Source organism: Capra hircus, chromosome 7 (genome assembly GCF_001704415.2).
Source record: "Capra hircus breed San Clemente chromosome 7, ASM170441v1, whole genome shotgun sequence".
Taxonomy (NCBI): Eukaryota; Metazoa; Chordata; class Mammalia; order Artiodactyla; family Bovidae; genus Capra; species Capra hircus.
Window position 1 is genome coordinate 42,175,088 of NC_030814.1, and position 15,912 is coordinate 42,190,999.

General features: G+C 44.8%; 1 protein-coding gene across 2 annotated transcripts in view; it reads left to right on the top strand.

Moving 5' to 3' along the window:
* TIMD4 (T-cell immunoglobulin and mucin domain containing 4) overlaps positions 246-15,912 on the top strand; it is a 33,149-nt gene continuing 17,482 nt past the window's right edge. For both annotated transcript variants that reach the window (XM_018050118.1, XM_018050117.1), the window contains exons 1-4: positions 246-374; positions 4,563-4,904; positions 7,344-7,643; positions 9,246-9,332. In XM_018050118.1, the coding sequence (XP_017905607.1) occupies positions 317-374; positions 4,563-4,904; positions 7,344-7,643; positions 9,246-9,332 (787 nt within the window). In that variant the 5' untranslated portion in view covers positions 246-316. The remainder of the gene's footprint in view (positions 375-4,562; positions 4,905-7,343; positions 7,644-9,245; positions 9,333-15,912) is intronic.

Here is a 15,912-nt window from a genome sequence, read left to right on the forward strand (position 1 = left end):
TATGAGTCTGCATGTACATAAAATAGGTGCTCATGTACATGTAGGAAACCCCCTATGTAAGTGGACAACAGAGTACACGCATGTCCACACCATCGCTCCACATGTCTGCACACACACTAATGGCCAGGAGAAATGTACTCAGCACATTTCATCATACATCCCAGATTGAGAGAGGCCATTCAGGAGAAAGAAAGGGAAGATTATGAGGCAAAAAGAGAAATGAAACCTAAAGGTCCCACCCTGTCAGCATTAACTGGAGTATAAGAAATGGAATTCGGACAGACAGACAGACTCCTGACATCTGCAAACAGCCAAAATGTCCAAAGGGCCTCTGATTCTCTGGCTGGTGATTGAACTTGCGCGGCTTTGTCTGAGTAAGTGTTTTCAGTCCTTCCATCCAGGAGTCCCTGTGATGGAATCCCATGGCTGATCTATAAAACAGAAATCCATTGCCTTCCTGCATCCACTCAGCTTCTCTTCTGGGCAGATCTCTCTCCCTATCTGTGACACAGGGTTTATCCTGAGATTGCTGCGGATGTTTTAGGGTGGGGGTATTTATGTTAATACCAGAAATGGCAATTTGAGAAGAAATATAGATAAGGGATGGGATAACATGGGGAAAAGAAACATCCTTTACAGGCATTACTAGCACAGTAAACTCTAGGGGAATTTGTTCTGCTAAGAGCTATTATTATAAATCTTATTTTATCTGTATTTTTAGGATTTTTTATTTGCTTCTTGGCTTATTTTATTTTGCGGGGGGTCAGGTGTCCAGATAAGATTTACATTTTCCACACATCGTCTCCAGCTTTTGGACGATGCAAATGTGCACACTCGGTGTGGATTGGTACAGACACTCACATCCTGAGTTATAGGACGGGATGCTGTGGGCTGAGCTGAAGTCACATCTTGGTTACTATCCTTTGACACTGAAGACTATGGCCCTTTCATGTAAGAAAGGAGGGACCTGGATAAGACCAGTTTTCACAATCTATGACTCTAGGACTAGACAGCATCTAATGTCCCTTGCAGTTTAAACAGTTCCTAGTTTCTGCACATGAATCTTTCAGATGTGCTGCATGAGAAAACATCTGTATTTCAAGAAAACAAGGCTTTGTCCTACTGTTCTTTGCTTATTATTTTCCTCTATAACTTCATGCATTCTCAGGTCTCCACCTAAATCAGGCTTTTTCTGACCACCGGTAGCCTCCGAACTGGTTTCAGCGAGTTTGCTATGAGTTCCTATCCTCTCTGATGTCTCCCCATCAGAGAACTTATTTCCCTGACCCTACAGTAGTTGTTCATTTAACCACCTCTCTCTCCAGATACATTGTGGGAGTTAATGGAATGAAAGCAGTTCCTGTCACTTTATCATTGTTTTTGCCCGATCTTGTCCTGTGGACTTGTCCAGTGTGGAGGGTTTGGTTGATGGTTGCTATGGTCACCTGTCCAGCTACTGGCTGGACCTGAGTGAGTGAGCTTCTCCAACCCTGCTTGAAGAAGACAGTGCCTGGTGGATGATTTCTTTTGTTTTTTTCTCTTTGTGCCTTTTCTAAAATGACCCTTTAGAAGACACTGACTACTTGGACTCATTAATAATCAGAGCTGAATCTCTCTTCAGAGATGCCAGGTCAAACCCTTCACTCTGTCAACGATGCGATTGAGACCCAGATTGGGGAAACACCTTGGATAAGGCCACAGCTAGAGAAGGAACCCAGCTGGTGCCAGAACCTAGGTTGTACCCACCATTCTGAAAGAGAAATTGATTTAATTTCTTTGCTCCAGGATAATTTTGCAGCTGGAAAGAACAGTCTCTTTCCTATTTCTCCATTCCGATATGCTTGGTGATTTGTCTTAATACCTTATTTGTTTCATGTGGCCTTTAATGCTCCACCTCATGTGGACCTGAGAACTATTTTTGAGGCGAGCATGATCTCTCCCCTTTGCTGCATGAAGATAATGAGGTCAGGATTATTGTGGTTTTCCTCCAGAGAACACAAAAGCAGTAACTGGCAGAATGAGGTTTTCATTGTAAGCATAATGGGTGTTTTTTCTGCCATGCCTGCTTCCTTTTTTTAATATTAATTTTTAACACATAAGTAATACAGAAATACCCTTGGTGAAACAATTAAATTGCTATAAAGCTAATATCTCCTTTAACACTACTACCCTCAACCCCAGTCCCTGATCAAGGCGATGCTGACTCAGTGAGTTGGATGTGTGTCCCCTCAGCCACTTTTCTATACATTTACTTTCATATGTCTGTGACTGCAAATCCTGCAAACGGTTTTGTTGATGGTTTTGTATTTTAAATGTCATTTTGAAATTTCCACTTTTTGTGCATTAAGCAGCCTTGGAGTTTTCACACCATTAGTTATAAATCTGTCTCATTCTAGAAATCTTGTATGTGTGGCTCAACTGAAGGACTACACCATAGGTTAGCCGCTACCCACATACACACGTTCATTCCATCGCACACATATGACCTGGCAGTAAACATTTTCAGATTGGCTTCCTCGTGCGTGTGTGCTTTTCTGCAGCAGAAAACACACCATGAAATTTTTAAGGCTTAGTTCCATTTGAGTGTTAACCAAAACTGCAAAATTGCCCCAGAGTGTGGCTATACCAATTCACATCCCATTTCACTCCAGGTTACTCCAGTCATTTGCTTGATCCCTGACTGGGCAACACTTGATATTATCAGCGTTCTAAATTTTTGCCAGTCTGATAGGGGAAATTTACTGGCCACTCATATTTCCTTATCTATCTATGAATTGCCTGTTTTGTCCTTTTCCAGTTTGTTTCTGTCTGGAAAAGGTTTTCCTCAGTGAATATGGGGTGCCTCCTTCTGTACTGTGATAATTGGGAAAATAAACTGTTGAATCTCCAGTGGAAATAATTCTGTCACATATTTTTAAAATTAATTTACCAACTAGTTCTGAGAACAAGCTCACATTTTAGAAATGATTGGGTTTTGGTGCACATGTTCTGCGCTGCAATGACAGCTGAGGATGATGACAGTTATTCCCCGCCCCGCCCCCCGCCTCCCAGCCCCTGGCTTCACGGGGTGGGGCAGAATGGGCTTCTACCGCATTTACAACGTGTGGAATAGCTCCACTCTGGCAAGGTAAAGAGTCAACAGGTTCAGAGAAGGTCCCAGGCAGGCGTGAATTTACAACGGCCTTTCATCCTGAGAGCAAACTTGGGAAAACCCAGCATGTACATCCTTTGGCTTCCTACCTGGGCCACTGTTAGGACTCATGCTCATCTTCTCTCAGATAAGGATAGCTGGAAGTTGCTGACTGCTGTACCAGGGAGGAGCACAGTGTTGCTGGCCATGTCTTACACAATTTAGCCATTGGGGTTAGCAGAGTTAGTGAATGGAGAGTCTTAAAGGAGGGCACCTTGAAGAAAACAATGAGCAGAGATCAAGGTACCCAAGAAGGAGCAGGATGTCATCCTGACGATCTGGAGCTATGGCCTCCCTGGCTGTCCCTTCAATAGCTTGATTTGATTGAGAACAATCACTGATGCTCAATTAAACCAGAGAGCTTAATATTTGCAGCAGTGGAAAAGTTTCATAGAGTCTCACAGATGGAAGTTATCTTAGAAAAGGCACAGAGTGAGTGTTTGGTGATCTTGGTTGTCACTTGACCTTGACTTTGGTTGTACATTACCATGGGCCTCGGTCTTGAGATTCTGACTCAGGGTTGGGCAAGATAACAGGTATTTTTAACAAGCTCCACCGGCCATGCTGATGATCAGTCGAAATTGGGAAACACAGATATTGCATTTTTTTAATGGTGATATATTCCATTGCATATAGCTAACATGATCAACCTAATCTTCCAGCATCTTTAAGTCACAGCTGCCATTCTAAAGAATTCCTATGATTCCTCTCCAGTTCTAACTTTAAAAAAATCCACAGACTTCCACCTAATTTCATATTCTCTAACGACAAACAAATGGTCTAGAGCAATTAATTTCTGAGCAAACTCCAGGAGCTAGTGAAGGACAAGAAAGCCTGGCGTGCTGCAGTCCATGGGGTCACAAAGAGTTGAACACACCTTAGTGACCAGACAACAACAGCCTGTCTCCCTGCCATAGTACACTCTGGGGTAGAAGACAGAAGGAGACCCATATGAGACATTCATGTCAGTAGTACACAATTGCTGCCTATTGACATACACTGGGTAGAATGTTACTTACACCTGTTTATATGAGAATGCAGTTAGATTAAAGGGTCAGAATTTTCCACTGGAGAATTTGTTTTATTGAATGGTACTCAAGGACAGAAAATCTGAAAATTAGAAAATTAATCAGCAAATCTGCAGCAGAGATGGGTTCAGACTCAGGTAGTCAGCTGTTCCCACTTGAGGGATAGCAGAGTGTGAAGTTAGGAGCTTAGTGGCAGCAAAGGACAGGCCAGAATTTGGGCTAAAGAAACATATACAGAACAACCCTCTTCATCTTCCTGGAAGCATCTGCATGCATGATGTCTGTGGAGCATATTTGAGAGATTTCAATACCTCACAACTTAATTTTCTCATCTTTCCTCACAGCTCCGGCAGCATCACAGATTGTCGTGAGAGCATTTTTGGGTCAGCCAGTGACTTTGCCCTGTACATACCCATCCTGGTCTCCGCATAGTAATAGCATGTGCTGGGGCAAAGGCCAGTGTCCCAACTCCAAGTGCAATGACGAGCTTCTCTACACCGATGGGACAAGGGTGGTCTCGAGCAAGTCGCCAAAATACCAACTTCGGGGGAGTATCCAGAGAGGGGATGTCTCCTTGACCATCATCAACACCAACGAAAATGACCAGAGTGTGTACTGCTGCCGCATAGAGGTGCCTGGCTGGTTCAATGATGTGAAGAGGAACATCCGCTTGGATCTGAGGAGAGGTGAGCACGCAGAAGCTGTGTCTGTGGGTGGAGAAGTTCATGTTGGGTCATGGAGTCAGAGGATGGTGGCAGAGAGACTGAAGCTGCTTAAGCAATGAGTGGACAGATTAAACCTGAGACCTGTTTGTGTCTAGAGGAGCCACAGTCTGGAACAATTGCCTGTGGGAGCTGAGAAACCCACAGAAATGAATGAAAGGGTGGAGGGTGAGGAGCAGGGGGTGGGAAAGGAACCAGTGAAATTCAAGGTCAGTATGAAGAGGGCAGCTGCTTCTTGCCTAGGGAACTGCAGAAATTTGGGCCCAGGCCTTTCAGATCTGCCAGTTTTTATGTGAACTGTATTGATTTTTGCATCTTGGCAAAGATTACAAAATTTTTACAAACACTGGGTGAACAAAATAAAATGTTTTGTTCATGCATTAGCTTCATCCATAAACTAACAGTGGGCTACTTCCAGTGAGGGGAAAGGGCAGGAGATTTGGAGACAATCATACATAACATTTTCCAGGTGGTCTTTCCTTCTGCTACTATCAGCTGCTTTTGATGAAATTTGCAATATGGCAGAACTCCTAAAGATTTGAGCTGCATGCATGCATGCAGGGTCTATGGTTGAATTATGTAAATAATAATCACCATTCCTGCTAGTCTGGAATGGAGCCACTCAAAGTCAGCTCTGTGCTCAGCCTGCACCAAGGACCAAGGATTCTTGGGCTCTGTTCTTAACTGGACTGGCATCTCAGAAGGCAAGTTCTCACTGCTGCTGCGGCTGCTAAGTCGCTTCAGTCGTGTCTGACTCTGTGCCACCCCATAGACAGCAGCCCACCACGCTCCTCCGTCCCTGGGATTCTCTAGGCAAGAACACTGGAGTGGGTTGCCATTTCCTTCTCCAATGCATGAAAGTGGAAAGTGAAAGTGAAGTCGCTCAGTCGTGTCCGACTCTTAGCAACCCCATGGACTGCAGCCTACGAGGTTCCTCTGTCCATGGGATTTTCCAGGCAAGAGTACTGGAGTGGAGTGCCATTGCCTTCTCCAAGGTCTCACTAGCCATATGCATAAGAAGCTTCTCAGGTGACTCTCATGAGCTCTAAAATTTGAGAAGAACTGATGTGGATGCTTCTATTTAGAGAACTTTGATAAGCATTAGTGTATTTTTCTCCCAAAGCAACTTTGTGGGATAGAAGGTATTATTTGGATTTGTTGAAGATAAATGATGCCAATCCAAGTCTTTGCTTTTCAAACCTGATATAACCAGCTATTAATATTATTTTATAAAATACTGGTTGACCTCAATACTCTGTGACATCATTTCTCAGCTCACTTGAAACTAACGATGTCTTTCTGATCCATTAGAGTTAATGGAAAGTTGGCCTATTTAAGAAAGGGTGGTATGTGTGGAATATCTGTTGCTAATGAACCCAAATTCAGATGTTTAGGGGGTGAGCAGTTTTGGCATGAATCAGTCTTTACACTCTTTGAAATTGTTTGTTTTAGATCTTGATTTTTATTGTGGAAAGAACACCTAGAATAAGGTTTGTTCCCTTCACAGATTTTCAAGTAAACAATTGTTAACTTGGGTACAATGCGTGCAGCAAATTTCTAGAGCTTATCCATCTTGCTTGACTGAAATATTATGCTTGGGTTTCCTTTTGATACAATCATTTATGCCACATTTTTGCAACATCTACTAGGTAGATCTACTGTAGATCTACTAGGAACATCTACTAATACCATGATTTGTAGAAGAGAACAACATAAATTCCAGCTTTTCGCTTGTGGAGATTACAGTGTACTAGGAGAAGCAGACATTATATAACAATCAACAAATAAATGTGTCTTTAGGAAATGCTACAAAATCTGTGGTCAAGTATGAGTGTGCAAAAAACATTGTTATTGTAGACTGCGGATGACCTCTTTGCAGAAGTGACCTTTTAGCTGAGACATGAGGTTTAAAGAGGAGTCAGTCTAAGGACGAGAGGGACTAGGAAGCAGTCGGTACAAAGTTCCTCCAGAGGGAAGGTCAGTAATATAGTTTAAGAACTGAAGAAAGGCCCATGGGCAAGGGAACGTGAGAAGAATAGAGTGGAGGCATGGGGTTGAAAAGAAAGATCCAGATCAAGTGGGACCCTGTGGGTGGGCTTAGGGACTGGATCTTCACCAGAAGGGCAAGGAGAACCCAGTTGAAACAAAGTTTTAAGTTGGGGACTGACATAATTTGGTTTGTCACTGTCAAAGATTACTCTAGCTAGGGTGTAAAAAATAGATTGGAAAGGCCACACGTGGAGTTTAGAATCCCAGTTTTCATAGGCATTTTGATGGTCCAGGCTCATGGACCAGGTGAGGCTGTAGAAACACAGACAAGGGGATGGATGCCAGCAACACCTGTGGCGTTTCCCTCTTTCTCTGTCTCCACTTGGTACCAGCAATATTATATATTGGTTACAGCCCCCACAACTACACGCTTGACAACCACCCGCCGCCCAACCACCACCACCACCACCACCGCCATGACAACCACCTCCACCGCCACCACCACCGCCATGACAACAGCCACAACCGTGCTTCGAACAACAGTCGTGACCACCTCTGACCTCACGTCCACACCACCACTTCAGATGGGAACTACAGCTGTGCTCACAGCCACGGCCTCCATGTGCCCTCTGACAACACTGAGCTTGCTTCCTGAGGAAGACGCGACACTGCTGACCCTTGAGCCTTCCACCGAGGGGCCCATCCTCACGGCAGGTACCGGGCTCACCTGGCCATTCTTCCCTTCTGCTGCTCAGGTGTACCTTGGATCCCTTGGCAGAGGGTTCTCCTACTGAATGGGGCAGCCCAGCAACTTGCTCTAGAGTCTGTGAGTGTGTGTCTGTATGTGTGTGAGTTTGTCAGGGCTGGGCACCACAGACTGGGCAGTTGAAACGACAAAATTTACTTCTCACAATTCTGGAGGCTAGAAGTCTGAGACTAAGGGGTCAGCAGGGTTGGTTTCTTCTGAGCCTTTCTCCTTGATGGCTGTCTTCTCGCTTTTTACTCACGTCCTCTTTCTCCTTTGTGTATCTGTGTCCTGATCTCCTCTTTATGTGAGAACATTGGTCATATTTGAGTAGGGCTGTCCATATAGTATCACTTTTACTTGTTTAAAGACTCTATCTCCAAATACAGTCATGTTCTGAGTTACTGGAGATTAGGGCTTTAAATATGAATTTACAAGCAGGGGTGGGAGTGGGGTGGAGATCAGAATTCACCCATAACTCTGTGTGTGCACGTGTGTAGGGGAGGGGTGTAGTTTCATTAAACTGTTCCTTTTTATTGTTTTATGGTTTCCTTTTTTGTTCCTATTTTTTTTCCTTCGTGTTTTAGAAAAATCATCATTTTTAGTTCTCAACTTGACCTCCTAGGAGTACAGATACTTAGTAAAGAACCAGGAAATGTCACCCTGGGTCAGACAACACCAGTTCCATCCTGCCAGGGCTCAACTGTCTACTTAGGCATTAGAGGAAAGACCTCCAGATGCTTTAAAATATCCTTGATGGTGAACTTCCTTCCTTCCTTCCTTTCTCTCTTCCGTCCAGTCCTCCCCTGTTTCTCCCTCTCTCTTCTTCCCTCCCACCCTCCCTCCTGAATCCTTGATCCTACACCTTGGAACTCTCACTGAGTTACTAGCTCCATTAATTATGGGCCCTTGTCAAAGCTCTCACCATGTTTCAAACTCTAATTCTGAGGTAAAGATATTAGAAAACAATCATGAGATATCTCGAAGGCTTAGGCATTTCAACTGCCTCAATAAGGCCTGGATTAATTTAAACAACTTTACAGTAATGAATTGGCTAATTCCATTACACTGTGAGTACTGACCTAAGGTCCATGAACCCTAAGCAAATGTGTATGTTTTATTCCTTTAGCTCTTAAAATAATCATCTTCAAATACAACATTTACAGTTCTCTTAGATTCTAAAAATTACTTACAATCCTTGAAAAAAAAACTCTAAATATATATGTGTTAGTCGCTCAGTCACGTTTGACTCTTTGCAACCCCATAGACTGTAGTCCACCAGGCTTCTCTGTCTATGGAATTGTCCAGGCAAGAATACTGGAGTGGGTAGCCGATATGTCCCCTTCTAGGGGATATTTCTGACCCAGGTCTCCTGCATTGTAGGCAGATTCTTTGCCATCTGAGCCAGCAGGAAAGCCTCAAAATATACATAGGGATCGGGGGCCATTTTTATAGTTGTCTTTGTACTTGCCTAAAATAAACATAGAAAACTACAAAGACAACTGTGAAAATTGCTTGGCACAAGCGCCAACTTTCAGCTGCCTTTTATCAAACTTTTTTTTCTCTTCCAGAACCAGAGCCTGCCCTGCTCCCCAGGACCTCTCAGGGAAGCATTGAGGCGACCTCTCACCCCAGCAGTGCCTTATTCACATCCAAGGGTACGTGGGTGTGGTTCTCGCTTCTTCTTCCCTTGCGCCTTAGGTTGAGGGGAAACACTGAACAGAGTGTCACGGAGTCCAATGACTAGAGACGACTTTTGGGTCCTGTGTGGTGAAGCCCTCTTGGGACACACTGGTGTCAAGACTGCATTTGTGGCTTGTTCCTCCCTACGGATTTTAGAGAGTAAGGGATACCATTGATCTTGATTCATTGGTTCAGTTCTCCATGGTAGATCATCTCTAGAATACTTGCCTGTCCACTCTAGGCTGGGTGGAGCTCTGCTGCTGCTGCTAAGTCACTGCAGTCGTGTCCGACTCTGTGTGACCCCACAGACGGCAGCCCACCAGGCTCCCCCATCCCTGGGATTCTCCAGGCAAGAACACTGGAGCGGGTTGCCATTTCCTTCTCCAATGCATGGAAGTGAAAAGTGAAAGTGAAGTCGCTCAGTCGTGTCCGACTCTCAGGGACCCCATGGACTGCAGCCCACCAGGCTCCTCCGTCCATGGGATTTTCCAGGCAAGAGTACTGGAGTGGGGTGCCATTGCCTTCTCCGGGAGCTCTGCTATCTCATCCTATTTCCAAACACACTGATCTTCCTTGAAGCCCCTGAGGGTCTACTCACTTGACCCCTGGCTCTGTATAGTGAAAGAAGTGTTCTTTTGTTCATTTCTCCTTTCTTCCTCCTGCCTGACTTCTTTAGGTATTTATTAATAGTAGGGCCCAGGGACAGAAAAAGGGCTCCTCGGGTATCTCAGTGGTAAAGAATCCACCTGCCAAGCAGGAGATGTGGGTTTGATTCCTGGGTCAAGAAGATTCCCCGGGAGAAGGAAATGGCAACCCACTTCAATAATCTTGTCTGGAAATCCCACAGACAGAGAGGCCTGGTGGGCTATAGTCCATGAGGTCACAAAGAGTCAGACACAGTTTAGAGACTAATAGTCACAGCAACAGCAGCAAGGGCAGAGAATACCCTAAAATTAACTCACAGCCTTGGAGGCTAGAAGGGACTGCTTGGGCTTGATTATCAGCTGCACTGCTTTTTCCTGGGGGTCTCTGGCCTTTGTTGTGTAACGTCATGCATATAAAAATGTAGATGAGTGTCTGGCTAGCTAGTAAGCATGCAAAAGGCGGCTGTTATCTTAGTAGGTAACAGGAGGATTCTTCACCACTGATTCACTTTTTCTTAGCCGTAAGGCAGTCCATGGGGTTGCACAGAGTCAGACATGACTGAAGCGACTTAGCAGCAGCAGCAACAGCAAGGTGAATCATTATGCTCAGGAACAGCATGAAGTCTAAGCAATAAAATCATTTCAAATTTCAAGCACCCAAATATGCATGAGGACTTCTCTGTGAACCCAGGAAAACTGGGGAAAAAAGCGCATCCTCCTCTAGTAATCGTCACATTTTCCTTTCTTTGAGATTTTTACAGTAGCTATTTCTTGGTCCCAGGGTTGGATGGTGGGGGAGTGAGGATAAAGGACTTTTAGGAGCATTTGTCCTCTTACTGTATCTCTCTGTTTAATTAACCACTTCAAGCTTCACAGTCCAGAGCAAGCTGGCCTTTCCAGCAAATCAAAGGCTTCTCAGAGGGAAAAGTGGTTGGAGATGAGATTTTATATCTTTATCTTGGTATTCCATTTGGATACATAGAAATATGTAGCATGATACTTGGTAAGGGCCTTTCAAATCTCTCATTCATTAAACATGGCTTACCAGGTTACTTTTCTGCCTAAATATATCAAAATGATGAAGTCTTGACTTCTGTCCTTAAAGGAGTGGGAGAAACAAGCTTATGTGGAGCGAACTACCATCCAGTGGGCTTTGTTTTGGGGTAGAAGTATGAAGAGGTGCCCTGGGGACCCAAAGAAGGGAGAGAAGGATTCTAACTGGGAAATGAGGGCCAGGATGATTTCTCTCAAAGATCCTTGAATTGGTTCTTTATGGATGAGAACATTTCATTGAACAGAGTGAACAGGCAGGGAGAACAGCCAGAGCAGAGATGGGGGACTTATAGGAACATGGAATCTCTGATTATTTAAGAGTCTGGTTTAATCTGATGGAGACTGGAAGCTAGGAGTAGCCTAGGTTCTTAAAGGACTGATTAATGGGCTGAAGAATTCAGATTTTATTCCAGGGTCCCAAGGAACCATTCATGTGTTTGGAGTAGAGAATGGCATTTTCAGCTCTGTTTTGGGAAAGCTTGCTCCGTAAAAAGTTTTAGATGTACAGGAGGGGAGTAAATCCGGAGGCAGAGAGTCTCCCCAGGAGGCTCCTGCTGTTCTTCAGACAGGAAGGAGTGTCTCCACTAGAATGACGGCAGCAGTAACAGTAGAGAAGGGACAGTCAGAGCCATTAGGACTTGGAATTGAGAGGACTTGGTGGCTGGAGTAAGAAGGAAGGATGACTGAGTCTCTGTACTTGGGAGATTAGCTGATGCGATGGGTTCACTGGTAAAGGAACCCCATGAGGAAGAGTGAAAATTATTTCAGTGATCTTGAGTTTGAAGTGTCCCTGGGAGATGTCTAACAGGAAGTTGGAAATGTGGGGCTGGGCAACCTATAGATGCCTTGGTGGGGATTGGTGTCTGATGGCTGGCACCTCCCTCTGGTCAAATATCATCACTGTGATGATACAGTGTAAGTGCTGAATAGGGACTTGCCACTATACCAAAGCTTTCATACATATCATCTCATAGGGGAGAGTTCAGGATTGTCGATATAATTTTGGAAGTCATTTGATAACAAATGACAGTTACTGAGTGCTTTTAGGAAAAGGCTGGGCTTGATGCCGTCAGTGATCTCATAGTCAGGCACTGTCCAGATATGTGAGGAAGATTGTACTGTTACATTCGTTATAAAGGAGAAGAAATTGAGGTGTGGAGAGCTTAAGACACTTGCCAGAGTTTGAACTCCAGGTCTCCTGGCTGTTGAAACTAAGCTCTTAAACATTGTCTCATTAGCGGAGGGGATAACTGAAGATCCTTTGGCATTGTCTGAATGCCCTACAGGAATGGAAGGATGGAGGCAGATGCCCCACCTCCTTACAGGAACAAGTGCCTTGAGAGAGGATGTAGTGAAGGCAGAAAAGCCAGCTGAGGATGCAGAGAGAGCCAGCAAAGGTAGAAAGGGGTCCAGGAGACAAAGGCTATGGAGTGCGTAGGTAAATGTGAGGGGATTCTAAATGCTGGTTAGTAGCATGAGGTGTTTAGACAGTGACCTTGAACTATGGCTGGAAGACCATTTAGGAAACAGGGTAAGCTGTGGGTGGACACCCTAAAGTCCAATGCTGAGCAACTGTCAGAGAAGAAATGTCAGATGTTCTTTCAAGGAGTTTGAGGGTGAATATTTAGAGAGGAGGCAGGGTGAGGGAGAAGGCTTATTCTGGTATAGGAGAAAGGAGGCAATCAAAAATGGGAGAGGCTAGGTTTGCGTCTTGATGTGGAGATAGGAGACAAGGGAGTAAGGCTGGTATAAATGAAAGGGGAAGCCCAATCAGATCTCACGTCGACCTCCCAGGGAGGTAGGAGAAGACTGGGGAATCTTGAACTTTGGGCTCGTCCAGCCCATCTATACCAGGCCAGGCCATGGGCTGGAACCACAGGGAACTTATTCAAAATATAGATGGCCCTACTCTGTCCAAGACTTGCAGAGCAGACTAAGTCAGAAAGAGAAAAACAAATATTGTATACTAACACATACACATGGAATCTAGAAAAATAGTACTGATGAACCTATTTGCAGGGAAGGAATAGAGACACTGACATAGAGATTGGACTTGCAGACACAATGGGGTCCGAGAGGGAGGGATGAATCGAGGAAGTAGCATTGACATATATATACTACCATGTGTAAAATAGGTAACTAGTGGGAAGCTGCTGCAGAGCACAGGGAGCCCAGCCTGGCGCTCTGTGACGACCTAGAAGAGGGCGATGGGAAGCGGGGGAGGCTCAGAAGGGAGGAGATACATACATATATATATATATAATGTGACTGGTTCACACTGTTGTAAGGCAGAAACCAAAACAACACTGTAAAGCAATTATGCTCCCGTTAAAGACAAAGCAAGCCAGAACAACAGAAGATTGGCAGAGTGAGGACCTCTAAGGGTCCAGGGGTAGGTCCAAGGACCTGAAGCCCAGCCCTGGCCCAGAGAGCATATAGGAACTGCTGGTGTGGTAGACTCTTTATCCTGCACGGAAGGAAACAGGCACAGAGACACGAAAAGGATCAAATCGAAGACGAAGTAGGTTATACGTAGGGACTCTCTTCTGGCTCCTAAATCAGAGCTGTCCCGCCTTCACTGCACTATTTCCTTGAAGCCAAAATTGAGCCCTGTCAGAATTTGACACTGTCTGGGCCCTCAGTTTATCAAGGGCATAAAGGACTTGTGGGAATTGGCAGCACGTTCAGCAGAAAACGAAGACAGGGGATGAAGCGAAGCTCATTTTCACTCACAAATGCCAGTGTCAAGAGGGAAGAAATTGGATGCAGCTGATTTCAAAGGCAACATCTTTTGCAAGGCATTAGCCGATTTGTTTTATCACTGAGGCCCAATGCTGTTCATGTGCTGGAATCATTTGGGAGGCCGGCAGTCTGGGGATAAAGGAAAAAGGACAAAAAGTGGATTCTCAGGATGCTTCTCTCAATAGTGTTACATTCTACCAACCATACAAATGGTTTTTTCTTTCATTAATAAACTTGGAATTGAATCACACAATTCTAGCACATAACAGTTCGCCTTCAGAAAGGTCAACCAAATAAGATGAAAGAAAGTTGCCAAGCTTTAAAAGGAGAGGCATGTCTGTGGTAAGGCAATCCGAGAGTGAAAATGAAATAACATACCAGCCACTGGAACTAGAACTTGAAGCTGGCTCTAAGAGGGTCCTCACCCATGGTTAGCCAGGCGAGCTGGGTGATCACTGCAGACCCCAGTGTCCCTCGGACACCAAGTCAGGCACTGGAGACATCCCTGGTTTCACAGGAGGGTGGGATCAATGGATAAACCGCAGTGAGCTCTGTGAAGAGGTGAGGAATCCTTTCTCCCACTGTGAACAAGTCAATGAACAAAGGTACCAATGCCCCTTGGTGAAAACCTCCCCACACTTGTGGAATCTTAACTCCAGTGATACCCAGAAGCAGAAGAGGAGAATGGAAGTGGAATTTATAATCAGACACCATTGTTCTGCCTTTAGTAGCATTGGGCACTAGCTTTGCACCTTTGGGCAAAATACGAGACCTCTCTGGGCTTCAGTTTCCTTCTCTTTCAATAAATTCTGCCCAAGTTTACTTACCTCACAGATTCATTTTGAAGTCCAAATATGAAAATAAATGTGAAAGTGCTTTGTGCATTTTCAGCTACTTCCCTTACGGTATCAGCAGCAGCAGCAATATCAATAATAATAATCTTTGGAATCTCTTTCCAGAAACTGCACCCATCTAGACAGCAGAGGGCTAGGGTTCCATTCCAACTGGACCACTTCCCACTGTGCCATGAAACAGCGTGGTCAGTCACCCTCCAGCACTGATCTTTTCAAAGCAAGTGTGTGTGAGCTCTGCTATATATTCCGAAGGCCACAGAACCCAGAGCACAAGAGCTTGGGCTCTGCAGGTGGAAAATCCTGGTTCTGAAGTTTGCTTTCTGCCTTCCTAGATCTGTCAGTTGAGCCAGTCGCCTGACATCTCAAGGCCACAGGACTCCCGCTGTGAGATGAGGACAGTCATGGTGCCTAGCACAGAACACTCTGAGATCAACCCTGGAAAACATACTGTGCTGGGCGTGAAGTGAGCACTTGGTACCTGGCATCTACTTATTACTGTTGTTGCTAATAACCTAGAGGGCTCTCTGTGAAATGTGCACCTTGCCCGCTCCCGCAGTGAAGATTTATTGATCAGCTGGTGGGGGCAGAGCAGGGACAGGCATTGCCCTACAGAGAGGAGGCCAGGGATGACGTCTTGTCTGTTTCACTGAGACGTGCAGATAGCAGCACGTGAGGGCAGTAACCTGAGGTGGTGACTCTGGGCTCTCCCAAGGATGAGGGTGTTTGTGTTGCTGGGGCATCCTTGGAGGCAGTGGAAGTTTGAGGCACAGTTTGGAACTGGGTGACTCTTAAATAATGATGTTCTAGAATCTCTGGTGTCCTTCTGTTACCTCACCTGTGTGAAATGCGAAGTAATCATTTCTCCCCTTTATGAGCCACTTTGGGCACTGATACTTAATTTGCTCTCTGTTTCCTTTCAAAATTAAGTAGATCCTACCCAATTTTGCTCGTGGAGGTAAGGAACACCGGATTCATATAGGTGATGCTCTGTTGATTGATTGAAGTTCATAGTACTCTTGTTGATCATTCAGAGGTCTCCCAAATTTAAAGAGAGCATGTGCATTCAGTAAATGACTCTTTCTATTTTCAAAACATGTTTTGAAATTCCGGATCTGTCTTAGTGCTGCCGAGTGAGGTCAGAAAATGTGGGTTCTGGTCATTCACTTTCATTATTACTCATCATTGTGAAACCTTGAGCGAATGAAACTGTCTCTCTAGATTTAAAAATTTTTCTCTTGATTAAAACAAGGAAACCAGAGGAG